We start from the raw sequence: 27,632 nt of genomic DNA, 5'->3' as shown, positions 1-27,632 counted from the left end.
GATTTTAAAGGATTGTACAACTTAATTGTGAAGGAGCAGATCCTTAATCTTAATAATAAGCTGTTGCATCAGTACCTGGTGGACTCTGATCTGACCTCTCCCTAAGAATTGGGTCAGAAGGCAGATAAATGGGTCAAAACCAGGGTGAGGCAGAAGGTTCAGAACCAAGATGACTCCAAGAAGCAAGATTCTAAAAACTCTGATAAGGGTGGGGAAAAGGGTAAATACCAGAAGTCTTCTCAAGGGCCCAAAAAATCTGCATCTGGTGGGGAGTCACAATCCAACAAGGGAAAAGGCCAAAAGAAACCATGGTGTAAAATCTGTAAACAGAAAACCCATTGGACAAGTGATTGTACCAAGTCCAAAGACTCAACTCCAGCCACCATTGCCCCTAAGGCAACTGTTCCCCTTAGTTCAGCTCCAAGTGGTGGTACTCAGAATAAGGGTGTAGTAGGATTAACCCTGGGTTCTGAGATGGACTCTGGCCTAGTCAGAATTCCAACTCAGGCTGTACTGATCTGTGATGGAGGTATGGATATGTCCTCTTTTGTCAGTTCCAGTAATCTGGGCAAATACAGACAGCAGACTTTGATCAATGGAAAAGAGGCTTTGGCATTCAGGGACACAGGAGCAGGTGTCACAATGGTGACAAAAGATCTTGTGGCTCCTGAGTAAATCATTCTTGGGGAGATGTACCAAGTGACCGATGCTAGCAATGTCAGGGCAGACCATTCCTTGGCAGTTGTTAATTTCACCTGAGGAGGGGTAACTAGCCCCAAGAAGGTTGTGGTAAGTGCAGACCTCCCTGTTGAATGCTTGTTGGGCAATGATTTGGAAACTTCAGCTTGGGCTGAAGTGGAGCTCAGGACTCATGCAGAAATGCTGGGCATCCCTGCAGATGTGTTTGCTATGACTAGGTCACAGGCAAAAATGTCATCCACTGAAAAGGTCCTGGATCCTGGGGAAATGGACCAGGCATCTTCCAAGAAAAGGAGCCGTAGGGGTAATGCAGTGTCTTCACCCCTGACTCAGAGTACAGATCAGTCTCTTGATGGAGATGATCACAGTCCTGAAGAAGGAACGGTCCCAGAGGAGCTTGAGCCTGATCAGGTGGAGTTCTTGGGGACAGGGGGCCCTTCCAGGGCAGATCTGAGCCAGGAGCAGCTGAGCTGAGCTGCCCTTCTCTTGAACCCCTCAGACAACAAGCTATTGCTGAGGCTGCTGGGGGTGCTAGTGGGCCCCATAGGATCTACTGGGATGATGGATTCCTTTACTCAGAGAGTAGAGACCCCAATCCTGGTGCAGCCAGGAGTTTGGTTATACCTCTGAAGTTTAGGGTCTTCCCATTGGCACTAGCACACGACATCCCTTTAGCAGGTCGCCTAGGCCAAAACTAGACTTGGGACAGAATTGTTCCTTACTTTCGTTGGCCTCACATGTCTGAAGACACAAAGGAGTTTTGTTGCTCCTGTGTCACCTGTCAAGCCAGTGGTAAGGCAGGTAGTACAACAAAGGCCCCCGTGATACCACTACCTCGGGTGGGGGTCCCCTTTGAGAGGGTAAGGATTGACATTGTTGGTCCCATGGATCCCCAAACTGCATCTGGGCAAAAATGTATACTGGTGGTGGACCATGCCACTAGGTATCCAGAGACAATCACACTTTGGACCACCCCAGCTCCTGTGGTGGCAAGGGCCCTCCTGGGAATCTTTTCCAGGGTGGGTTTTCCTAAGAAGGTAGTATCAGACAGAGGTGCAAACTTCCTATCTAGTTACTTAACTGCTATGTGGAAGGAGTGTTGAGTAAATTATAAATTTACCACCCCTTATCACCCACAATGCAATGGTTTAGTTGAGAGGTTCAACAAAACCATCAAGGGCATGAGGGACAGGAGGAAGAGAGTGATCCACTCCCTGACCTGCTCTCACAGAACCTTGATGATAGTTCAGTAGATGGTGTAGCCTTGGCAGGCAGCCTCACTGACCAGCAAGAAACTGATTGCAGAAAAGTTCTACAAACAGTTTAGATATGTACTCACTGACTCCAAGTAAGACTACCTGGTGCACTCATGAAGTGGACACCAGGGACAGTCTGCCTGTTAAAAATAAGATTTACAGGCAACCTGATCATGTCAGGGACTGTATCAGGACTGAAGTCCTCATGGTGGCAAGAGAGAAATTAAGTTTTGTGTTGACTACAGGGGTCTCAATGCAGTCACTAGGACAGATGCTCATCCAATTCCAAGAGCAGATGAGCTTATAGATATTTTGGCCTCAGCTAAGTTTTTGAGCACATTTGACTTGACAGCTGGCTACTGGCAGATCAGATTAGCTGATTATGCAAAGCCATAAACAGCATTTTCTACCCCTAGTGGGCACTACCAGTTTGTGGTGATACCCTTTGGTTTGAAGAATGCACCTGCCACTTTTCAAAGGTTGGTGAACAAAGTACTTACAGGCCTGGAAGACTATAGTGCAGCATATCTAGATGATATTGCTGTCTTTAGCTCCACATGGGAGGATCACCTGGTCCACCTGAGAAATGTTTTGGAGGCCCTGCAGAAAGCATGCCTAACTATCAAGGCCACCAAGTGCCAGGTAGGGCAGAGTCAGGTTGTGTACCTGGGCAACCTTGTGGGTGGAGGCCAGGTTCAACCATCGTAGAGCAAAATCCAGACCATCATGGACTGGGTTACTCCAACCACCCAGACTCAGATACGAGCTTTCTTGGGCCTGACTGGGTACTATAGAATATTTGTCAAAGGTTATGGATCCATAGTGACCCCTTGGAATGACTTAACTTCTTAAAGAATGCCAAAGAAAGTTCAGTGGACAGTTAGCTGTCAAAAGGCATTTGATGACCTTAAGCAGGCCATGCGCACTGCTCCCATTCTGCAGTCTAACTACTCCAAATAATTCATTGTCCAAACAGATGCATCTGAGTTGGGGGTAGGGGCTGTGTTATCACAATTGAATGATGAAGGTCAGGATCAGCCAGTAGCTTTTATTAGCAGAAGAAGGACCCCCAGAGAGAAACGTTGGTCAGCTATTGAGAGGGAGGCCTTTGCTGTGGTTTGGGCTCTGAAGAAGCTGAGGCCATACTTGTTTGGCACTCACTTCACTGTTCAGACAGACCATAAGCCCCTCTTATGGCTAAAACAGATGAAGGGTGAAAACCCCAAACTTTTGAGATGGTCCATTTCCCCACATGGGATAGACTATACAGTGGACCATAGACCTGGGAGTAACCATACCAATGCAGATGGACTCTCCAGATATTTCCACTTAGAACATGAAGACGCAACTGGTCAAGGTTAGTTTAATGTCCTTACGTTGGGGGGGGGGGGGGGGGTAGGAGAGTAGGATCTGCTTCTTATAGTTACCCCCACTTTTTGCTGATGTTTCACTGTTTTTCGACTTTAGTCCGGCTGGGGCCCTGCTATCCAGGACCCCAGCCTAGCTGCTTCCTCTCTAGAATGATTGCATGTACTTTAGGTACACCACAGATTGGATTCTGGGGTACCCTTATAAGTCCCTAGTATTTGGTATCCTATATACCCATGGCATAGGTACCCCAGAGGCCTCTCAGGGGCTGCAGCATGTATTATGCCACCCCTGAGAGACCACTCAGAATGAGACCACAGGTCTGCTACAGCAGCCTGTGTAAGGTGGTGTATGCACCCCTTACTTAGATATAGGTTCCCTATATCTACCTTATATTACTGCACATAAAACCTATCAGTCACCCCTATGGAATGCCTTATCAATCCTGAAGGCAGGGTGCTGGGTTTTGAGTGAGAGGGTGCCCCTGCATGAGCAGGGCCCCTCTGTAGCCTTCGGAATCTATTATACGGGGTTGTTCTGTCATGCAGCCAGACCATATACTCTTAAGTGAATTATAACCACGCGGTAAATGCTAACTTTGGAATGGCTGCAAAGAAACATGTCGTGTTTGGTGTCAAACACCTTGGAATCATACCTTCCCGCCAGTCCTGGTGGCGGAGGTATAATTCCACCCTCCTAGAGGCAGAAATGTAACTACACCGGTACACCCGGTACCAGCTTAACAGCACCCTGGCATCACAAAATGAATGCTGCAGCGACAGACACGAGTCTGTCCTCCTGCTGCTGGACGAAAATTCGGCAGGGGAGGCTGGACAATAGGTTTCCTGTCACAGGGAGGTGTAACAACCTCCAAGACAGGCTTTAGTGTATTGAGGCTGGGTGGGTGCACTCCAGGAGTTCTTTGATGTTTGCACTGGGGGCACATTTGGTGTCCCTGTGCATTGTCCAGCTCAAACCGGTTGCAGGGGCTACCAGCCCCTGCTCTGGCATGAAACTGGACAAAGGATATGGGTGTAACCACCCCTCTATCCTGACCCTCCCATAGGTGGGTCCCCATAGTTTGTCCCACCCCTTCCTTTGGTATAAAGTAGGAACCCCTGACTACAGGACTTTAGATTTACCTGGACAAAACTCTGATACAGAATCCCAGAACGTCAACTATCTACACTTGGTTGGATGACTGAAGAATCTCCCCTGGAGTAAAGGAGTTACTCCCCTGCAAGGCAGGCACCAAAGACGCATCTGTCCGGTTTGCAACTACGCAACTCCTGAAGGTCTCCGAAGACTTTGCAACACAGGAGGTGGGTTTCCAAGCTTCCCCGAGGCCGATCCGTGCTCTTGGCAAACCTGAGATTCAAAGCCCTCATGGAGACCATGCAACCCGAACCCCTGGACACCGAGCACATTTGCAGCAGCATATGCTTTTTGGAGATCCCCGAGGCTGTGCATTGGGCTACTTGTAGTCCAAACCACGAGCAGTGATTCCTTCGAAGATTGCTGGCCTACACTCCTCAAGTGCCCCATGGGCTGGTATTGTGTGATTCCTCTCGAGGTCCCTTCGCCATCACGTATCCGTCTACTTGTGGGTCCCTGAGAAGGGTACTGTAACTTTGTATGGGCTTACCTCGTTGCTCCAGATGTACCCTGACTCTCCATCGCTTGGAGAGTCACCTGGACCTTGCTGGTCCATCCTGAAGCCTTTATACTCTCACCTCGTGGGTTGTTGTTGCCAAGGCTTATTGGCCTTCGATCTGGACACCGACACTCCAGCACTCAACATCTTTTGTCGGGCAGCTCGCCTGCAGACTCTGGTCATCGTCGATGTCTCCTGGTCCCCATGGCAGCGGAGTCAAGCTTCACCTCATTGCACCTGAAACACCAGACATTGGTGGGCATTGATCTATCATGTCCCTGATCAGCCTGAAGTGACCCAGACTCTGTCCACTCTGCTTTCAGGTTCTTCACATCTCCGATCCAGGCTTGGATTGCACCAGACACTTTTCCTTTCCACGGCAGCAGCACTTTGCAGCAACTCTCCATTGAGGATAGCGACGATTCCCGACACCAGTTGGCACCTATGCACCCGGCTTCCCTGGGTGAGGTAACATGAGTACTCCAGTGCTCACATGGGTGCTGGCCTTAGAACCTTCTAAGTTTAAAAGGGTTTGCTCCAAGTCCTCTCCAAAGTGTCCATAATCTTTAAAATACTAACCGCGACTTTCCCATAGGATTGTACAGAGCGCGCGGCTGTGTTCTCACATTGCATGCGTCCCCCGTGGTCCACTGTGTCACTACCTTGGGTGGTTCCTTGGGGTCCCAGCGATTCTACGTGCTCTAGGCACTGTGTCTAGTCAAGTCGTGGTTCTTGTCCCACTTTCTTAATATATGGTTTAGTCTCCCCCCGAGGCCCATTGTATATTGTGCTATTTACTTACGTTCTAATGTGTTGATACTGTGTATCTTGTTCTCTAATCTCATAAAGAGGTTAGTAGAGAGTGTTTAGTAATAAATACCTATATTTTATATATACCTTGTGTGGTTCCCCTTTCATTTGGTCATTCAAAAGGTTATAATCTGGTAAACCAAGCTGATTTACACTCCTTCAAGACTTAGCCTGAAGCCTGCTCTCCATACCTACCACTAGGATAGCTTTCAATAAAGGTTGTCTTAAACTTATCATCATTAAGGGTTGTTTGGACTGGTGCAAGGTGCCCACTATAACTAGTGGACAACATATGCCAGGCCAACTTCTCACACCTGAGCCCTCCAACTTACCTTCTCAGCTGTTGGTTCCTTCTGGAAGACTTCCTGGACTGAGCCTGCAGCTAAAAACGAAAACCGGCAATACCCATTGCAAACAACAGGGCACCCGACACCAAAACATCCCTCTGCACCGAGCCGCCACTGCGCTGCTGGGGGTGCACATTGGTTGCTAACTTGGATCCCCCTTTGTCCTGAACCTAACACCAGGAGATTTGCTCCCACAACCTTGTGGCCTGCTCGTGACCAGCCACCAACCGGAGGCCCCCTATCCCCCGTTGGATAACATTGGGCCTCAGCACACTGCATCCGGCTGCCCTAGTGCCGCTGAGGGTGTTTCAAGGGAGCATCCTTGACCTTGGGGGAACCCTGGTTCTAACCCCAGAACACCAACTTCCACAACAAAGTACTTACCTGTTACCAATAACTTCATGTCTTTCCATAGGAATACATTGCCTTTTTTCCTTGAAAAATTTTCTAAGTGAGGATTTGGTTTGTATGGAACAGTGACAAAACTGCAAATGTACTAAAAGTGATTTACTTACCTTTGTCTAGGAAATGTCTCAGTGTGATATCTAGGCATATCACACTGATTAACAAAAGAAATCTGAAAAGTAACTGAATAGTAATTTCAAAACATTGACTTACCTGTAAATCAATCAACTGCATTTGAACCTGCATTCAATTGTAAAATATTGCTTAATTTTTTTGCTAAAGTATTATTATTATTTCACTTACCTGCATCAGGCTTGGCTTGGTTCTAGAAATAACGTAATAATATTTTTATACAAACAAAATTGGTCTGAGTTCAGTCTTTGAGTGTGTGACGTGATTTGCTGATTGAGTGTGTACAACAAATGCTTAACACTACCCTCTGATAAAGCCTTACTGCTCGCCCACATTACCACAGAGAGTAAGGTGCTATCTACTTTTACCTCGGCCTACCTTAAACCGCTTGATTTAATATTCTGCAGTTGGAGCCATAAAACATGAGTGTGACTTGCGCCCTGGCACCTCTTCTAGAATGCCCTTCAGTTCCAGTAAGCAACATTCATGAATACATAATATCGACTGAAGTGTGCCGAAGCACGGCCTTGTATTTTCTGCATAGATTACAATGATATGCAGTTACGAGTGATACCATACATGCCAACATTTCAACTTCGAGAAGAGGGTGAAATTTGCGTGGGCGGAAAGACCCGAATAACGCGTAACGCGAAACGGGTCAAGCGTAACACAAAATGGATCACAGGCAGTGGTGGCTGGTGACATTTAAAAGTGGTGGGGGTTAAACTTTCTGTCGTAGTGCACCATGGCGAGTGAGCGCAGCGATCTAGCCCAAACATCTTAAGGAGGGTTCGGGGGCGGGGGAGGTTACTCCCCACGAGAACATTTGGAAAAAAAGAGTGGGTAAATGGTGCATTTTCAAGCAGATTTGAGAAGCAAGAAGGTTAATAAAGCAATTGTGAAAGTGCAGTTATTACATTAATAAAGGGATGTCATATAACAAGATGCAGATAGAAATGTTTCTGAAGCTAAGCCCTGCCAGTTCCAGGCACCTCTGAGCAATATACACGCTGTGTGCCAGCAGGGCCTAGTGTCAGAAACATTTCTATTGTTATGTTTTTGAAGCTAGGCCCAGTGCTGGCACTCAGTGTGTATGCTTCGCAGAGGTACAGCACACGTGGCTGGGCCTGTAGCTTTAGAGTTTTACAAGGTGTTCAAACAACAACAGAGTTTTTACTGAATGTTCTTTTTTCTTACCTTGGCTATGGTGTGGTAGAATGCTATCTGCTGATTTCTGGAATGGCAGAATACAAAGGTGCTCTGCACGAGCAAAAGCAGGAAGCGATGAGTATGTGCGCAAAACAAGCAAGCATTAACAGACGTATTGTTTGTTAAAACAGATAATGCCTTTAAGCTAACTTGTGTTCCCTGTCTCTTCCCTAACCTGGTCTGTCCTGTTTGTTCAGGAATCCTCCTCAGGCGGGAATCTAGGTAGACACGCCGTGCCCATCGCAGGGGCTTGGAACACCCAGCCCTGCCAAGAACCACGCATCAGGCGTTAGACTAACGCATTTTAATGTGGTGGTCCGCATCACCGAGTTAAAATTCATTAGTCACGCATTTTTAGCGCCCTGACCACCTTCGCGATTATTCCTGGGTGAACCACGTAGTAACTAAGGTCTCACTGCAATACAGCAGCGCTGGGTTCAAGTTCTAAATGAATCTGGGTTCCTATGCGGTTTGCCGGGCGGCTCTGGGACAGGAGCATCTGTGTCTGAATTGAGCAGAGCACTGGAATCGGCTCCAAAAGCTGATTTTCCTGCTGCCTTTAAAATGCTCCATTTCAGTCAGCACCACGGTCTCGCGAGGGTGCTTCTAGCCTCCCACTGCCTGACACTATATGTTCCGACCCCCCACGCCTCACTGCACAGCCACCCTGTGGTATTGTCAGTCACTGCTGTGCTAATCTGTGTGTTATGCTGTTAGAATTTGCAGGAATCGCTGTTAGCATGAGCTAATAGCCATATTGTTCTTGGCAGCCATTTAGTTAGCTATGTGCTCGCCATGTGCTTTCTCCCTCTTCCAGAGCCTTGCACATGCTCAGAAAGACCTGTAGCTGCCAGAATGCACCTGATCATAGCATAGAAATGGCAGGCTATTCTTACTGATGTAAGCAGTTTAGTCTCCCCTCCCACTTTGTTTAGCAAGCAAATGTTGTATACCCATATTAGTCAAATAGTATTCTTTTATGTGCCAGGACCTCCCCTTGGTTTTATGCGGACTATGTAACAAATGCATATATAAGGCCCCTGTTCTCTGTACTCCTTAGACTGTCTCCTACAGTGGCCTGAGGGTACTGTATGACACAGTCTCCCTCATGTGAGGTTATTAAATATGTTCCTTTGATATTACAGCTTCCGTGCCAATCTCTTCTTTGTTGGTTTTAAGGACCAGTTGTATCAGTCAAGAAGATTTTTTCTTCTACAATGCGCAGATTGTGCTGCAAGGTCCGTCACTGTGACTTGTACAGGGGCGGTGCAGTGTTTCATGGGGTTAGATGCAGGCCTTCCTTGGTGCGGTCACAGGACTGCTAGTGCTGCTACCGGATATGGCGTTAAATAAAGCGGGGTTTGATAACAGCCCATCTGATTGTTTATTCTGTCTGTTGTACAGTTCTACTCAGTGACTTGTCTATGCGCTAATATGCCCCCGGCGGCAGAGTGAGGTGACAGAGCTTGGCACTGACCGAGGACTCCGAGGCCTTCTCCGCTTCCACTCACTCTAGGTGAGTAGTTGATGGGGACCAGTACAGTCAGGTTGGAGACAGAAGAAATACTCTGAGATCCCATACACTGGGGTCTAAGAGTGTCAGCGCATAGGAGGTGCAGTAACGTGAGTCAGAGTCCGACAGTGAAAGTTATGCCCCATAAAGCATATGCCTGCATTTACACCCTGAGGTAAGCTGCTCCTGCTTACGGCCACCTAAAAATATGCGATTTGTTTTAGGACGAGACGAATGCACATTTTAAAAAGGGTAGCAGTTTTTTTTTATCACCGTAAAAACGTTTTTGAATAAAATATAAATATCAAGTTCTGCATGCTCATTGTTTGCACATAGAACGAGTACAGATCTTCTTCCACCTCAAGCTCACAGCTTTACTCAACTGCTGCCACGTAAAAATTGTGTACAATTAAGCAATGAAACAAACCTGTTTGGTGCAGTTGGGTCCCACAGTGCCCTTCCATTTCTGGTGCTTTAATGCAGTTTTAAGATCTTAGAATTTCTCGTTGTGCAAATGGGTATAATTTCTGATATTTACAAGTTCTCCTTGTCTACATTCGTTGATTTTGCTTGCTAGAAAGTGTCACTCATAGTCATTGAATGTCATTCATAAAAACACCGAGATTATAAAAATGTCACACATAAGGAATCTGCAACCTTCGCAGCTATGAAAACCCCAGCTTTCTATGTCAACTGTCTCCATGCGGAAGCTTCCACTGTGAGAGCAGCAGGGGAGCTCTCGTTTTGCGTTCTCTTTATTGAAGCGAAAGCCGGTTTGTGTGCAGGAGCTGGAAACAATAGAGATAAGGAGTGAGTCTTTTCCTTTGCAGACAGCAGCGGTCTGTGTATTCGCCTGTAAAAGATCAGAGCTGATCTTTCAAAGGCGTATAAAGGGCCCACTGCTGTCTGCGCACATAATTCAATTACGTGCTGACTTCGGGTTTCTAGATGCATGAATCGGGAGGCGGGAGACTAGCCTTCAAATCGGTAGTCTCCCGCCTGAATTGGGAAGATCGGTGTGTCTGGAGTGATACTACACAAATGTTAATGGTTCTGTGTATATACATAACTTATTTATACATAAAACCTTCACAGCAAAGCCAGAGGGGAAAAAAGACACAAAAAGAATTAGTGTAATTATTTATTTGATTCAAATATAGATTGTGTATGAATCAATGTCTTTACAATGATATTTACATATAAAAAATGATGAAATTGGACTTACTCCTTACTCCTTTTGCTGCCACCCCTGTTCTTTTTTGCCTGCGAGGAACGCTGCTCCTCTCCTGCGGGGCCCGCTGCTATTTTCTGGCGGCCGACAACCTCCATTGTTAGTGTCCACATTGCCGCGTCAGGGGGAAACTACGTTACCCACAATCCCCGGCAGCGCAACGTGTCACGGGCCCGCGCCAGGAGGGGCTTAAAAGCAGACAAGGCCCCACGCAGCGTGGGAGGCGCTATAGACTTACTCCTTTTGCTGCCAGCCCTGTTCTTTTTTGCCTGCGGGGATCGCTGCTCCTCTCCTGCGGGGCCCACTGCTACTTTCTGGCGGACGACAACCTCCATTGTTAGTGTCCACATCGCTGCGCCAGAGGGAAACTACGTTACCCACAATCCCCGATGGCGCAACGCGTCACGGACCCGTGCCAGGAGGCGCTTAAAAGCAGACAAGGCCCCACGCAGCGCGGGACGCACTATAGACTTACTCCTTTTGCTGCCAGCCCTGTTCTTTTTTGCCTGCGGGGAACGCTGCTCCTCTCCTGCGGGGCCCACTGCTACTTTCTGGCGGCCGACAACCTCCATTGTTAGTGTCCACATCGCCGCGCCAGGGGGAAACTATGTTACCCACAATCCCCAGCGGCGCAACGCGTCATGGCTGGGCCACCCCCCTAATGCTACTCCAGGACTTTAAGTAAGACTTTGAGCAGGATTGCCTGTATTATTTGCTATTGTATATTGAGTACTGACCTCAAGTTAATTAAGTACAGATATGAACAAGAATTCACGCAAAGGGGGGGCAGGAGTGGTTGGGACCCTAGATACCTTTCTTATCCATGCAGAAAGTGTCCTAATGCATGAAATTGAGATCACTGAAAGAAGGCTTTCATTAGATTCTTTAAGCCTACCCCCTGGACAACCTATTATTGAAGTCCAAACTCCTGTTCCAAGAATGCGTTCTCAATCATCATCTGTGTCTAGTGGTAGATCCCAGTTAGACTCCCCCCATCAGGTCAATGATGCTAGGTCTTCTAGTACTACAGCAGCTATCGTTAGTAAGGCACGAACTAGACAAAAGAAAGCAGTAATAGCTCCAGGAAGTGCCGTTCAAACAAGGAAAAGGAAGGCACGTGACGCCCCGAGAACGAGTGCTCAGGTTGCAAAAGTAGCTAAAAATAGGAGCACAGGGCCTGTAAGGGGAGGGTCTACTGTGTTACCTGTTGAGACAGTTCATATTGGGGACGATGCAGCAGGTATGGCTCGACTACACCATGGGCAGCAACACTTAGATCCCAAAGAATTTAATGAAGCCTTCATTAAGCAACTTAAAGATCTATTTTTAGTTTTATTGGATCCACTTATGTGTAGATTAAACACAATAGATCAAAGGCTAGCCAAAATAGAAGACCATCTATCTAAAGCTTCAGCTAACCTTAAAGGGAGTGGTATTAGTGAACCACCAGGGCCTATGCAGGTAGGAAATTCTGCGAATCTCCAAGTCGAAACATCGGCCCATGCAGATCTCCCAAACCCTATACCTCCTCTGGTGTGCTCTAATAATCCCCTTGCACCGGCGACACTAACAACTAATGCTTTACACCCTCGTAACCAATTGTCCAATGTGCCTGTGCCGAGGCCTCGGGTGGAGGGCAGTGGCGAAAAGATCCCAAGGGTATTTTTAGATCTACCCCCAGAGGCTACACCGCACACCATAGTGTTGGCAAATGTTCCGCTTCTGGGACCAAGTGAGGAGGAACATTGGTCCTCACTAAAAAATAAGGCCCTGCACTTTTTGATGTAAAAACGGGGCTTGGGAATCATTTAATTAAGGAATTTTTGATGGTCAGAAGGGTGGCTTGGGTGTGTAAATCGGTAAAAGGTATGGCCGGGGACAGTATAGTTATTAGTTTCAGCTCTCCCAAGCTAGTTAGGTGTAAACTGGAAAGAGCAACATGCCCCTTTATTAGGGAAGACGATATTAACGTTCTTCCCCTTGGTTTTTTCTACCATGCTAACTCATCCACTAGAGGGGGCACCTACAGGTATCAGGGTCAAGTGTTAGAACCCATTAATTGTGTTGTCCCAATCCGTAACAGATATGAGGCTCTGAGCTCCATGGAAGGAAATGATTGACTGGGTTACCCATCCATAGACTGCAACTGTGTGCACTCTGTTAACAGGGACTAAGGAGAGACGGGTCTCATTAAAATCAGTCAACAACAGAGGGGTTTTCAGTCGGAAACAACTACTCCTTTAGTTGGCCACCTCACAATGAAAGTACCACAGAGGTTGGTGAAAGTTCCCCAGAAATATTTATAGAGGTAACTAGTCCCCAAATAGTTAGGGCTGATCTATGTGTCAAGGAAGGATCTAGTGCGGTGGCTAATGGCGGAGATCTTCGAATTGAGGCACGTAATTTTGGCCTTATCTCATGGAATATAGACGGGCTGCAAAGCAAACTACAGTCAATAGATTGGCGGTCCTTTATTGACGTTAACAATATTGTGGTTTTACAGGAGACATGGCTAGTGGACCCGGTATTTAGATCTGTTATATTAATTTTTACAAACCTGCCATTGCTAGGCATAGGGGGAGACCAATGGGGGGCTTATCATCTGGGTAAGCCAGAGTGATAGGTATTCGGTCCAGCAGCTGGACACGGAAAGTAATGATATACTGGTAATTAAGATAAGTAGAATTGGTACAAAGGACCTTATAATTATCAATGTCTATGCAAGAGGGTTACCCGGAGGGAAAGGCTCAGGTACTATCGCCCTCCTAGATTCTTATCTTAATCTGTATAAAGGAGCGAATGACATTGTGGTTGCTGGGGGTTTCAATTGTACTTTTGAGCCACTAGATTCAAATGATATAGATTTAGGACTTGAAGAAGATTTGTTATGGGAAATCCCCCAACTATCAATGGCCCCGATCAAGAAGTGGGCGGAGGCGGCCATACAACTTAAGGTTGTATGCTTGGAGCATGGACTTAGAGCGGCCAATTGGAGGACTACATCTGATGATAATGGTTACCCCACTTATAGCTGCGGGTCAAGAAGCAACCATATCGACTACATACTGGTTAATAAGGAATTTTGGCAAAATTTAATTGACATGATCATTGAGGAGAGGGTGGAGAGTGATCATAACCCCTTGGTGCTGACAATGGTATGTGCAGGTAAAGTCTCAGATGACGTGCTCCCAGTTGGAGAAGAAACTCATCTAAGTAACGACACAAGAAGAGTAAAATGGTCAAAAATAATACCAGAAGAAGACCAGATGGAGGCAATAAATATCTTGGTGTCCAAAGCAACGGTAGATCTCCTAAACTGTCAAGACAAACCAGGAAATGAGTCCAAAGTTACACTGGTACATAATGAATTTTTGAATAAGCTTAAAGGCTATTTTATTTCTAAAATACCAAATAGGAAAGACTCCACAAAGGCACCCGTAGACTCATGGTATGGGAATACCTGTAGGGTTGCCTACAAAGCATTAGCTCTGGCAATTAGATCAAAGAATAGGGATAGGATTCATCAAGCTCGGGTGGAGTATAAGCTGGCACAATACAAAGCTAAGAAAGAATGGGACGAAAACTACTGGCAAGAGCTGTATGGTGCCAGCCTAGATAGTAATATGGCTGGATTCTGGCACCTGCTGAAGTGGGGTAAGGGTAGAACTAGCCAACCACCTACCAACTATGTAGCGCCCGAGCAATTGGTCTCGCATTTTAAAAAACAATTTGCCATTGAACAAGTAGACTGTGAATTCCCACAGGGGCCACTGGAGATTCAAGCTGGTATTCCTGCATTGTATTTTACTAAACAGGAAATAGAAGCTGCCCTAAAAAGTGTACAAAGTGGCAGAGCACCAGGGCTTGATTGTGTTCCTGCAGATTTGTTTTTGTATAATAAGGCACTTTGGGTACCATATATACAGACTCACGTTAATGCTATTGCAAAGGGCTCCCCAATCCCTGAGTCATGGAAAGGGACGGAGATCTTACCCATTTTTAAAAAGGGGGATAGATCAGATCCGGGCAATTAAAGGCCCATCAGTTTAATTGACTGTTTACAAAAGGTGACAGCCAGGCTGGTGCTAAGTCGTATTCAAGATTGGATCGAAGAGTTTAATATTCTCTCCCCTTTACAGGCGGGCTTCCGCTCACACCAGAGTACAATAGACCAAGGTTTTAGATTTGTTTTAATTTATTGGCAAAGTCGCGATCCTTAATGACAGCAGCTTATATGCCGCTTTCGTAGACTTAAAGTTGGCTTTCGACTTGGTCCCTAGAGCCAGGTTGTCGGATGTTTTAGCCGAACAGGGTATGCCCTTGGACTCGTTGGCATTTCTGATTAAACTTTATGAAGCAAATTTTGCCCAAGTCCGTTGGGGCCAGCATGGCCAAGTGACTGATAGATTCCAGGTTGCACGAGGGGTTTGGCAGGGGTGTGTATTGGCACTGACCTTATTTTCACTTTACATTAATAGGGTGATGAAGTATTATGATAATCACCATACTGATGCTCCGATTTTAAATGGAAGTAAAATACCCTTGTTAATGTTTGCCGATGACACCCTGTAATTATCAAAAACTCAGCAAGGTCTGCAGGTGGCTATAGCAAGGTTTGAGCTATTTAGTAAGGACCATGGTCTCATAATAAATGTAGATAAGACCAAGTTTATGGTCCTTCATAAACAGAAATTAGTAAAAGGGACAGTTACCATGAACAATGCAATACTTGAGCAGACAAATGTTTTTACTTAACTTGGTGTCACACTAAGTCCAAAACTTAATTGGAATCCACATTTGGACATGCTGTTGCTTAGACATGCTCAACTGTCTGGTGCACTGTTAAAAGAACACCGGTTATCCCACACCAAGCCGATTGCCCCCATCTTGAAAATTTACAATGCAAAAATTACAGCTTCAGTATTGTATGGGGCAGAATTATGGGGTTTTAGTAAAACTATCAGCACTCTCGACCTCGCAAAATAAATTTATGAGGGCTATTACGGGCTTGCTGCAATCCACTCCTCTACTGCCGCTTTATTATGATCTAGGAAGCCAGTACCTAGAGGATGTGGCTCGTTTCAGACCCGTGGCCTACTGGAGGAGGCTCTGGGTTACCCCGGAGCTTACAGAGTATGCTTATGCTCTCCTGGAGGTCAGGGATGCAGCCGGTGTGGGTAAAATGTTATGGCTAAAGCAGGTTAAGACAACACTGGGAGTCTTACCAGTTTTCTAGCTGACACTGAGGGCCGGGCTTGGCTCCGCCAATCCCCGCAGCTCCAGCAACAGAGGGCCGGGCTTTGCTCCGCCTGTTCCCCGGCCGGGCTTGGCTCCGCCGGGCCCCTCCCACCCCGTGACCAGCAGCAGTGGACGTCAGAGGCTAGCGCCAGGAGGCGCATAAAGGCACCCTCGGTGCGGAGTCCAGGGGGAGTCTTACCAGTTTTCTAGCTGACACTGAGGGCCGGGCTTGGCTCCGCCGATCCCCGCAGCTCCAGCAACAGAGGGCCGGGCTTTGCTCTGCCTGTTCCCCAGCCGGGCTTGGCTCCACCGGGCCCCTCCCACCCCGTGACCAGCAGCAGTGGACGTCAGAGGCTAGCGCCAGGAGGCGCATAAAGGCACCCTCGGTCCCTCGTCCCGCGGGACGCGCGCCGGGAGAAGCCCGGGACAAGGGCGGGCCGTCTGTGGCCATCCGAGGCCGGAAGAGGCTGGGCTGGGCCACGGACTTTGTTTTTTGCAGACTAGACACACTCCAAAACTGTGAGACTATTTATGTTTTTGTTACACTTACATCCCTAGCCATCGCAGTTGTTATCAGTGCTTGTTATAGTTACGGTGTATGTAAGTTGTGTTTAACACTTTCAATTTTGCAAGATAACAATGTCAAAACTTAGATCCGCTAAAACCCCCCTAGTGACCAGCACAATGGATAACTACTTGGTTAAAGTAGTAAGCAAGATTAATAAAGAACGGTGCCTTTCTTTAAGCCGGGTAAGCCCCCCGGCTTCCCCTACAAACCTGTATGTCTCCCCAGAGACTCGCGTTTTAGATCATAGCTGCACTCAAGGCCCCCAATAACTCATTGATAGTGAAATAACTGCCTGTCCAGTACAAAGCCAGATAGTGTTGGACAACCCTTCAGATATCTCACTAGTACCTTCCCCGATATCTTCCCCGACACCCTCCCCGGCTCGAAGAGTAGTAAGGGCCTGTAGGAAGTTACCGGCTAAGCGAGGAGGGACCAGAAAAACTAAAAGAGTTGGTACAACATCTAAAAACACAGTGGGAGTAAATGAGACCTCAAATGAGGCCAAGACGACCAATCTGAACCCGGATCAAATTGATTTGTTGGCCAGTATTATTGAAACAAAATTGGAGCTTATAATTAAACCTCTTGTGGCCAAATTAGACCAGGTTTATAAAGAAGTAATTAGATTGGGCGGCATTTTGAACTCTCATATAGCCCTGACTAAAACAAATAAGAGTACAACGGGGGGCATTAATGTAAACAAGGACGCAGCTGTACCCGTTAATGGGGGGAGCAGGGCTACACAAACTGCACAAACCGTACCGGCTACACAACCACTCCCATTGACCGTAAGTAACCAACCTATCACAGCAGGGGAGAATAAGGTGGGGTGGAATGAAGTAAGGAGAAGACGTCCAGTTAATCTCCCCCAGATTGTGCTCCATATATAGTCGTGCTAACTAATGTACCTGAGGTGGACTCCCATCTTACTGAGTCTCGGTCCGAAACCCACGATTCCCTGAAAAACAAATCAGTATTATGGTTGAATAAAAACTGTGGGTTTCTACTTGCCTTTTCAAATTACATAATATCTACCCGATGAGTCAGTTGGATAGGTAACTCTAGAAAAAACAGCAGGGGGAACTGTATCATTGTTAATTTTAAGCACCCGCAGCACGTCGCCACAGTCCTACTTAGGGCAGCTTCTTTACCAACTGCAGATAATACTGTAGGTGCACGTCCTCTTGGTTTCTTTTATAACCACCTTAGCAATATCCCACACTCACACACTGACCAGCCCAAGACATTTTCATCTTTATCTAGGCGTGGTTTTGTTACCCCCTCGCAAATTGGAAGTCAAACTCATAATAGCTTGGATCCATATTACTATAGGTTGCCTAGGTCTAACAGTCAATTTGATCAAACCTTGCCACTGGCCAACAGATATACCCCTTTATAATCTATGGAGGAAAATGACTGACTGTCAAATAATTCGAGGACTATCGTACAGCCCCCACATTCCACCTGTAGGATTATGATCTGGAACATTGCTGGTATCACGGCCAAAGCAGGGAATGACATCTGGCTCAACTCATTAAAAACCTATGATGTAATAGCCCTCCAAGAGACCTGGGATCCGACAAACAGTTTCTCCCTGGATGGGTATAGACACTTTTGCATTCCTGCAACTAACAGTGTGGTAGGTAGAGCTAAGGGAGGGCTACTTACTTTATTCAAACTTGACTTAAAGGGTTTGTTACAATTCTTGCGCCAATGAGAGTACTAATTCTAATCTAGGCTTATTGGAGAAATTTTTGTCAGTTTATAGTACTACTGTGAATACTTTTGAAATATTACTTTTAGGGGACTTTAATATCCACCCCTGTAACCAACCGTGTGCCAATATAGAAGAGGAGGGTCCCCCATATTCTCTACCAATACATCTTGAACACTCAAAACGGGGGGAGGCTCTTGAAAACTTTCTGGCGAGTTGGAACCTCTATGAGTGAGGTTGCGGGGAAGGTGGTTCTAGGACCCCCACATTTAAAGGAACAGACGATGGTACCATTGATTATATTTTTATGTCTTCTTTTATTTTGTGTAAGGTTTTATGGTATAAAATTGCGGTCTCAGTCTTTATTGACCACAACCCAGTGTTGATAGAGATATTGACCGTGGACCTATTAACTATTGGGAGTTTTGGAAAATTGTAAATCAACCATTGTTTTCGTGTGAGGAGAATTCGCCCCTTGAGTCTAACATTCCAGATGAGGGCTGGATAGCACACTTTGGGAACATATATTCCACCCCAGGTACTGAGAATCATATGATTGACGTTTTTTCTAGATCTGAGGGCTCTTATGTGATTTTTGAGTACACTGAGGTGGAAAGAGCAATTGAACAGTCCCTAAAAAATAAGGCTCGAGGTCCCGACGGGGTTCCTGCAGATATCTTTAAATGTGCTCCAAAATTTTGGTCTAAGATCTTGTGTAGTGTTTTTAATGCTCTGAACCAAAATAATATACCGGTGTCCTGGAAAAAATCTATTATCATCCCAGTTTTTAAAAAGGGAGATAGGCAGGACCCCTCCTGTTATAGACCTATCTCCCTAATAGATTCCTCGGTAAAAATCCTGGGACGGGTTATCCTGCATAAAATCAAGGACTGGCTTGACGACAGAGGGGTACTGTCGAACGTACAATATGGGTTTAGATCTAAAAGGAGCACACTAGACCAATGCCTTAATCTGCAACTGCTATTGGACAAATACACCAAGGCTAAGGAGGGGTCCATGTACCTGGGGTTCATGGACCTCTCCTTGGCATTTGACCTTGTAAACCGGACAAAGTTATGGCAAATTCTAATTAACATGGGACTTGACCGGGCTTTGGTTAACCTCTTGGCTGATTTACATTCTGGCCTACTGGCTTCCGTTCGGGTTACTGCTGAGGGGCGCTGCTCTAGTCATTTTAACTCAGATAGGGGGGTCAGGCAAGGGTGTATCCTGGCCCCCCTTCTTTTTACGGTATATATTAATGCCTTGAAACCTTGATTAAAGGAGGCAACTCTTGATATACCGCGTATAGGGGAACTTGGTATTCCAGGTCTCCTTTACGCGGATGACGCTGTCCTTTCACGGATGGGGGTTGGATTACAGCGGCTCCTAGATGTTTTTGGGAACTTTATGGGGTCCCTGGATCTTAAAATAAACGCAAAGAAGTCACAAATTATGATTATGGGGAGGTGTTCTAGGAAGAAACAACTTAAAACTTTTTTTGCGGCGAGGAAGAACTTTGCAGAGTGCCCACATTCCCTTATCTGGGGAAAACCTTTGATGAGAGAGGGAACTGGGGCCCGCAACTTAAAAATAGAAATATCGCCTTTGCAAAAACTACTTCTGCACTCCATGGCATCACAAAAAAACTGGGGGCAAGGCCCATAGAAGCAATCATGAAGATATACAAAGCTAAATGCCTTGCAGTTGCCACATATGGTAGCTCAATATGGGGCTATAGTGCCACAGATTGCTTACAGGTGACTGAAAACAAATTTATGAGATCTGTCCTAACAGTGCCACAGTCCACTCCCTCATATACTGTCCATTCTGAATTGGGGGCAGGTTTCATTTCTGATATGATAAGAATGGCTCCAATAATATGTTGGATGAAGACCTGGCTGAATCAGGAAATCTCTTTAAACCATATTATCCTGAAAGATTGTCTCCTATTAGAAAATGCCAGTAAAATTCAGTGGCTGACATATATTCAAAACTGTTTTTATAAACTAGGGAGACCGGAGCTTTTCTCATCACCAGAGTTAATTATTTCTAAGGACATTGTACAAATTAAGGGTGCAATGGCACAGATGATGACACTGGAGAGAGAGGAACTAGAACTTAGAAAACCCACTGTAAGGGCTAATCTCATGGTAACCAACCTACCAGGACCTGAACTTTACCTTAACATGGTGAACCGTCCCTATCACAGGTTTCTTTTAACTCGTTTTCGCTTCAACCTGATCCATCTGAACTTAGGCTACTTCCCTAATTGGAGCACCCCGGAAAATGCATTGCCTTGTACATGTGACAATTTTTCCACTCAGAACACAATGCATTTTTTGATGTTCTGTGGTCATTATACGGAATTAAGGATGACATTTCTGGTTCCTATACTTAAAGAGGCAGGGTTTTTGCAAGTTAAGCCTGCTCTCTTGTATCTGCAATTATTAAAGAGCCCCCGTATCATGTTTCATGTCGCTAGCTTCTTAGTGGGTGCTGCTCGGATCATGAAAAGGAAAGGGATTAATTGTTCCTAAATGAACTTGGATGTAAATAAGAATGTTGTCAGGTTATCCTGTAAAAAAGATAGCGAGGGTAATCACATTGGTTGATGGTTTTTATTTTTTCTTACTGCAATTTTATGAAATTTTATGAAATCCTTGCAAAATTTTTAAATGGTCATGAATGGTTTTATATTCTTTTTCCTAATGTGTGTAAATAATGTATATTTTGTATAGTACCATTGTCTTTTTATGATATTGATTTATCGAAATAAAGTATTCTGACTGACTGACAACACTGTGTGATTTGGGGCTTAATATGTTGTGGCAAAATTCAATCAATGCTATATTTCCGTCCCGTAAAGAACTAAAGGGGCTATACTGGAATATGGTCATGATGAAACGCTTTTCGTCTCTGTCGAATTCTTCCCTGTCAAGGGACTTTTTAGAGACTAAACATGTGCCTGTTTACGAAAAATACTGGGACCTTATAACGGTTCCCTGTGATAGGAAATGGTACCACCAATTTAAGATAGGCACCCTTCCTATCAAAACATTTACAGGCAAATGGGGTACAGGTTCCAGTATGGAATGCCCGTTTTGCCCAACACAATTAAAATCTATTGCCCATGTTTTCTTTATTTGCCCAGTTTATAAGAACCTGAGGCATAAATGGTTAAAGCCCATCTGTCAGTCGATGGGGATCTATACCGGCTCTGAGGCCTTAAGGATTTTAAAAACAGATGGAAACTAACTAAGCATAATCGCGATCGCCAAATGTTTACATGGCATGTGGATAATTCGTGCCCATAGTTTAAGTAATTAATGAATGATAGAGATGTGCTCGTATTAATTGGTCTTACTTTGAACCTGGAATATAGATGGTGGTTGTTTTACTGATATTATTGTCTTTTATAATGAATTTTATACTAATTTATTGTATCTTCGTATGTCCGTAATAAGTAACATTGGATCATTTTTATGGGAATCTTGTATTTTGTAAGGAATTAATTCTAATGTTTTTATGGTTATTGTTTTAACATTTAAACATATTTTATGAATATGAAATCGAATAAAGACTATTTGAAATTGATGAGATTGGACTATTTTAATTGTAGGCCTAAGGCATGTGAATTTACCTCTCTTAATATTGGATTCTTACCAGCAGTGTACACAGCAGCACTCGGAGGAAGAATCTATACCAGAGGTGGACACCAAAGAAGCAGAACAGGTAAGCATAACGTGTATTTACAGCACTTAGAAATGTGACAATTGTGGTATGAAATGCTATAAAACAAGTTATTACTATGGTTAGTATTTTTCTTAATATTATTATTACATTTATTGTTCTTCTAGGGAGCATTATTATAACTGTTCTTCCTTTTCCAGCATAATGGTAATATTTAATATCAATATTTATATTATTAATGCTATTATTGGGGGTGTGGAGCTAGCCGCTGAGGACGATGGCAGTGCCTCTTTAGGCACCAGCTGGCTGCCCTCTGAAGTGGCAAAAGCACCAGCCGTGGCTGCAACATACTGGCCCCAAACCCTGATGGCACAGCATACCCTTGATATGGGATGGATCAGTACAGAAAACACTTTGTCAGGGGTGCAGCGGGGGTGGCATGTGGCCTGGTAGCAAAGGACAGAAACGGACAAGTACGTGCAGAGCATATGGGCCTCAAAGTGTGGCCTCAAATTGTGGCAATATGGATGCCGTGGCTAGGGACTCTTATGGCATGTGACCTGGTAGCAAAGGACAGAAACTGACAAGTACGTGCCGAGCATATGGGCCTCAAAGTGTGGCCTCAAATTGTGGCAATATGGATGCCGAGTCTGGAGACGCTTACCTTTCTCTTACCCCAGTCTTGGGCAGTGGTGGCGGCTCATAGCCATGGTATCAACAAGAGTTTTTTGCAGACCAAACCTGGCTTTGATCGTAGCTATAGAAAGAAGGCTTATGCTCCGACACTGATGGAAATATTTTTTGAAAGGGGGATAAAAAAATGTCCAGCTATCGAGTCTAGAATTTTCAATTCTATTAACGGCTCGGAGGCGGGGATAAGATTTTCTTTCTTTGCTGTTTTATTAAAATAGTTTCTCACAGCAGTCAATCAAACTAAACTTTAACATAATGTATGCTTCCCTTAATTCTTTGTTATGGCATCACCATCTTTACACCAATCAGCATGTCCCCCATGCCATAAAATACCTCAACACCATGTGGAACCCTCTTTCTTTGCCTCATCAGCCTCAATGTAGTAACCAAACCATATGTCTCGACTGGACTCACCAGTTTAAACTGACAAGTTAACATATTCTTCTAAAGCGATGCCCATAAACCGGAACTGTTCGCAGGTCTATCCAGCAGAAGGTAAGCACAAGATGCGGTTAGCCCATCTGCTGTCTTTCATTCCTGCTTCTGGTCATTACCTAGAAGTAAACAAAGGAATATGTGTAAACTCCATAAAACTAAATTAAATTGATTGCAATACTCAATGACATGCAGCATCAGGGTGGATTTAATCTTTTCATACAAACAAAAATAATCAATTACAAATCAGTCATAGGAGTTCAGGGGTGCACTCCGTTCTCGGTGCTAGCAGTGGGGGTAGGCTAAGTCCCCTAATTAATGCATTCCATGACAAAGAAAACTGCTGCACCCCAGTCTTTCAATATTCTGCACAATTTAATATCACTTCAACAAACACTAATAAGCAGTTTGGAGCAAGTCTCCTGGGTGATATAATCCTTGCCTCTGAGTCCTTAATAGAATTGAAAATTCTACGCGCAATAGCTAGAAAATATTTTATTCTACGTCAGAATCGGAGGCTTCGGCTTATGCTTCTTCAAAACTTTTCAAGCACCACTGAGGTTGCATCTAGAACCAGTTTTTAATAAAAGGACTTAAAGTTGGATTCAGTGGACCAATACATAGCTCCCAAGATATCATGAAGTTGAGAGCCTGAAGAAAAAGATTGGGAGGCCATCAGTCCTCTTCCAGAGTGAGCATCGAATCTGTCTATGTCTATCGCAATAAGCACCTAACCCATCTTGGTAGTGTGACGGAAGAGACTGGATTAAAAGACTTTTGGAGAGTGATAAGCAATTGGCTACCAATGGATTGCCTGAATTCTCTAGTGCAACCCTCGTACTTTTTTAAGCACTGGACTATACACAATTTTGAATTGTTAAGAAAACTAGGATACAAGATTTGTTTTGAAAAGGTCATAGTTATTTTTGACAGTTTGAAAGAAAAACCTTCTAGAGAAAAATGCCTACCTGATAAGTCCAGGGTTTTAACATCTGATACTCATCTGCAGGAAACTAGGCAAAGAAGCATGTTTAACTTTGCAGAAAGTTGTTTCCTTTTTAGATCTGCAATAGCAGGCCATCTCTGAAGGAAGTTTAACACAATGTTCATGTCCCACAATGGCTGTATTTGGGTTGAGGGAGGTTAGTCAACAGAATACCTCGCATAAATCTACTTACCAGAGGATGCTCCCCAATCAGTTTCCCACTTACTAAAATACGACCTTGTGAAGGAGCTGATCAGTAGTTATTCACTGAGGTGTAAGCCAGACCTCTAGAAGCTAGTTCTGCTAGAAAGTTAATAACAAAGGTAATCAGGACCCCAAGGGATCCAGACATCATTTGTTGCACCAACCGAGCAATCTTCACCAAGCAGAAGAGTATCTCTTGTGAGTGGCGGTAGACCAGGATTGAGTGATGACATGATCAGATTGTTCTGTTGGCCTGGCAGGAGCCAGCGTCTCCTGAAATTCACCAGTTCATGGGTTGCAAGAGGTTCTGCAAGATCAGAGGATTTTGAAGGCCTGCTGGATCTGTCAAAAGATCTGGGAGCATGGGAAGGCAGGTAGGAGTGACGCTGGATATCTATAGAAGTAGAGGAAACTCAGACTTTGTTCTCCCAATGGGTGTCACCGATATCAATTCTGCTCTCTGGTTGCGAGCCTGAGCGACACCTTGGGAATCATCAGGACGGGTGGGGGGCATACTGCAGAGGGCCGTGCCAATTGTGGAGAAAGGCTTCCATGGCAATGGCCGTAGAGTTCGGTCTCCAAGAGAAATTCTTCAATTGGGTGGTTATGTGAGACGCAAACAGGTCTATGTTGCATAAACCCATTGGACCTGGAGAGAATGGAAGACAATGGGATTCAGTTTCCAATCACTTGGGTCCCGAAGGTGTCTCGAGTTCCAGTTGGCTACTACATTGTTCCATCCTGGGAGGTACTCCACTCTCACCAAAAGATGTTGTTGGTGGCAATATTGCAAGAAGCTCTTTGTTACGTCTATTAGTACTTGGGATTTTGTACCCCCCCCCAGTTTGTTTGTGTAGAAGGATGCAGAGTTGTTGTCCGTCTGGACTAAAAGGCAGCAGTGCTACTTGTGAGGTACTAGAGTCTTGATTGTGAATGATCCAGTTAGTAGCTCCAGGTAATTTATGTGGAGATTTAATTCATGTGTGGAAATATTTCTGCATCTGGCCCATCCAGCCCCACAAGCTAGGATCTGACTTGATAATGACGTCTGGATATGAGCCGAAAATGGCTCTGCTGCTCCAGGCCACCATGTAGTCTAGCCACCATTGACGTTCTTTTCTGGTGTCTGGGGACAGATCGATAAGGTTTGAGTGGGATGGTGCTTGTTATAGATGTTGGATTTCTAACCTCAGAAGGGCTCTAGAGTGAAAGGGGGGTAGAAAGATGGCTTGAAATTAAGAGGCCAGAAATCCAACAATCCTGGTTAGGTGTCTCAGAGACAGTTTGTTTTATGACAGAACTGATCATATTTCTTTTTGTACCATTTTCATCTTCTGGGAGGGGAGGGATAGTTGGGCCATCATAGAGTCTATCTAAAGTTACGCAAAGTCTATGCTTTGGGAGGGTAGTAAGACAAGACTTTGAGTCATTTATTCAGAAACCCCAGGGATTGGAGAGGATGAAGAAATTGTTTAATCTAAATGGAGTAGATGGGCTAATCTGCTCTGTGCCATCAACAGGATGTTGTCCAGATAAATAGTCATCTGGACCCCCCTGGAGCGTAAATGCTTCACCACTAGTTTCATCACCTTGCTGAAGCACCAAAGGGCTGAGGAGAGGCCGAAGGGAAGAACTTTGTACTCATACCAGTGGTCTTTCCAGAAAAATTGAAGATATTTTCTGTGAGAAGTAAAAATGGTAATTGTGAGGCATGCGTCTTTTAAGTCTAGAGGTACCATGCAGCCCATGTTTTGGAGGAGGTCCCTGAGAAGATGGATGCCCTCCATCTTGAAAAGACAGAATAGGATCCAGTCATTCAAATCCTTTAAGTTGATTACTAAGCGGGAGTCCCTGTCTTTTTTGGTCATCACAAAGATATTGCTGAAAAAAACCTCTGAGGTGAACGGCTGTCTGGCATATTGCGTTCTTTTTCAGGAGTTGAGAGAGTTCCTGATCCATCAAAGGCTCTTGTCTAGAAAAATGGTGAGGTGGAGGATGGTTGTATTGGGAGGGAGACCCATAGAATTCTATTTTGAACCCTTGAATTGCCTCTAGAACCCATGAGTCATTCGTCAGGTTTGCCCAGTTGAGGAAAAAGGTTCTATATTGGCCCCAAGGGTAACAGACATTGGAGGTATAAAGCTTACCTAAGGAGGAGTAGGTGGAGAAATTGCCCTGGTTACATGTCTTCTCTCCCTTATCTACTTCAACCTCCTTGATATCTATTGGGGTAGAATGAACCCCGTTGTTGGTCGCCAATGCTGCAGCCTCAAGTGTGGAATCCTCTTGAAGAGCCTAGTGAAGCATTATCACCGGTTGAAATGCCCTATGTATCAGCCAGCCCGTCCAAAAAGGCGAGGGTGGAAAAGCTTTTGCAGTGATGATTGTGCCTTGTCTAGGGCTGTAAAAGTGTGGATACATTTTCCTAGATCTTTTACGAATTTGTTGACAAATAAATATCAGTTTTCCATCACACCTGGTTCTACCATTTTCAGATGGAGTCTTATGAGTATCTACCATCGTAGTTCAACTGACAAGGTGCAATTGGCATTGCCCAGAAGGGATAGGGCACTTTGGGTCGACCTGCTAGAATGTCCGGGTCTATAGATGAACCAGAATCTTTTCCTTGACATCCATTTCTAAGATCTTGCTGAGGTCTAGGACTTTTTCCGGACAGGCTTTCCGTCACCTGTCTATTCTCTTTTTGGGTTTTTTGTGGATCGTTTGCGGAAAGTAGCCAGTTTGGGATCTAATTCGGGGGGTTCGGAAACTTTGCCAATGATTTCAGGTGTGGAGCATTCTGATCACAGTTGGTTGTACACATCACTGTCAAAGCTGTGTGCAGCCGTGAGTGTACATATTGAGATACCTGAGAAATCATGCCCAGTCAAATGAACAGGAATGAACATTGTTGATGGGATCAAAGTCCAAGGGGTTGGAAGTGTCTGTATGGTGAAAGTGTCATGGAAAGTCCAATTTTGGGTGTTTGGCATGGGAATGTGAGTCATCAAAGTTGGAGGAGTGAGTGGATAACACGTCAGAGACAGCGTCAGCTAATGGAGGAGTGGGATGGTTGCAGCGGGAGATAGGTTCCTCAACTGAGTATACATGATCAGGGAGGAGGTTCTGTGAGTGGCGGTGCAAGGTGGCTCCTTGTGGCCGTTTGGATAATTTGGCAGTTGCTTTGTCCCATTTGAGCCTGTCAGTGTCTAGGCTTGGCAAATGAGGTTCTAGCCAGGGTGGTGTCAGGGGCATGCGCTTGGCGTATGTCCTCAGTTGATGAGGGATGGCTGTAGGGTGCCAGCCAGTGCCCTATTGATAGAAAGAGTTGTTGAGTGCTTCGACCAGGATGTCCTCAAATAATTTTTTGACAGTGAGGATTTGCACCCACTGGGGTGTCTCTCCGCCATTGCTCCATGCATAGTGGAAGGGTTGTGAGAGCGAGAACAGTGTATTAAGCTTGTTGGCATAAAAGGGG

At 45.2% G+C, this 27,632-nt stretch overlaps 1 protein-coding gene and 1 long non-coding RNA gene across 6 annotated transcripts in view; one reads left to right on the top strand and one right to left on the bottom strand.

The window, feature by feature from the left end:
• Positions 1-23,080, bottom strand: part of LOC144768691 (uncharacterized) — a 129,730-nt gene extending 106,650 nt beyond the window's left edge. The window contains exon 1 of the long non-coding RNA XR_013598611.1: positions 22,945-23,080. This is a non-coding gene — a long non-coding RNA (uncharacterized LOC144768691). The remainder of the gene's footprint in view (positions 1-22,944) is intronic.
• Positions 1-27,632, top strand: part of LOC144768689 (crk-like protein) — a 126,634-nt gene that overhangs the window by 34,357 nt on the left and 64,645 nt on the right. For 3 of the 5 annotated variants that reach the window (XM_078652548.1, XM_078652547.1, XM_078652551.1), the window contains exon 3: positions 21,814-21,879. In XM_078652548.1, the coding sequence (XP_078508674.1) occupies positions 21,814-21,879 (66 nt within the window). The remainder of the gene's footprint in view (positions 1-21,813; positions 21,880-27,632) is intronic. The other 2 variants (XM_078652550.1, XM_078652549.1) reach the window with 1 other exon arrangement.

This window comes from Lissotriton helveticus, chromosome 7 (assembly GCF_964261635.1).
Source record: "Lissotriton helveticus chromosome 7, aLisHel1.1, whole genome shotgun sequence".
Lineage (NCBI taxonomy): Eukaryota > Metazoa > Chordata > Amphibia > Caudata > Salamandridae > Lissotriton > Lissotriton helveticus.
The sequence above is the reverse complement of the archived record's forward strand: the minus strand, read 5'-3'. Positions and strand labels throughout refer to the sequence as shown.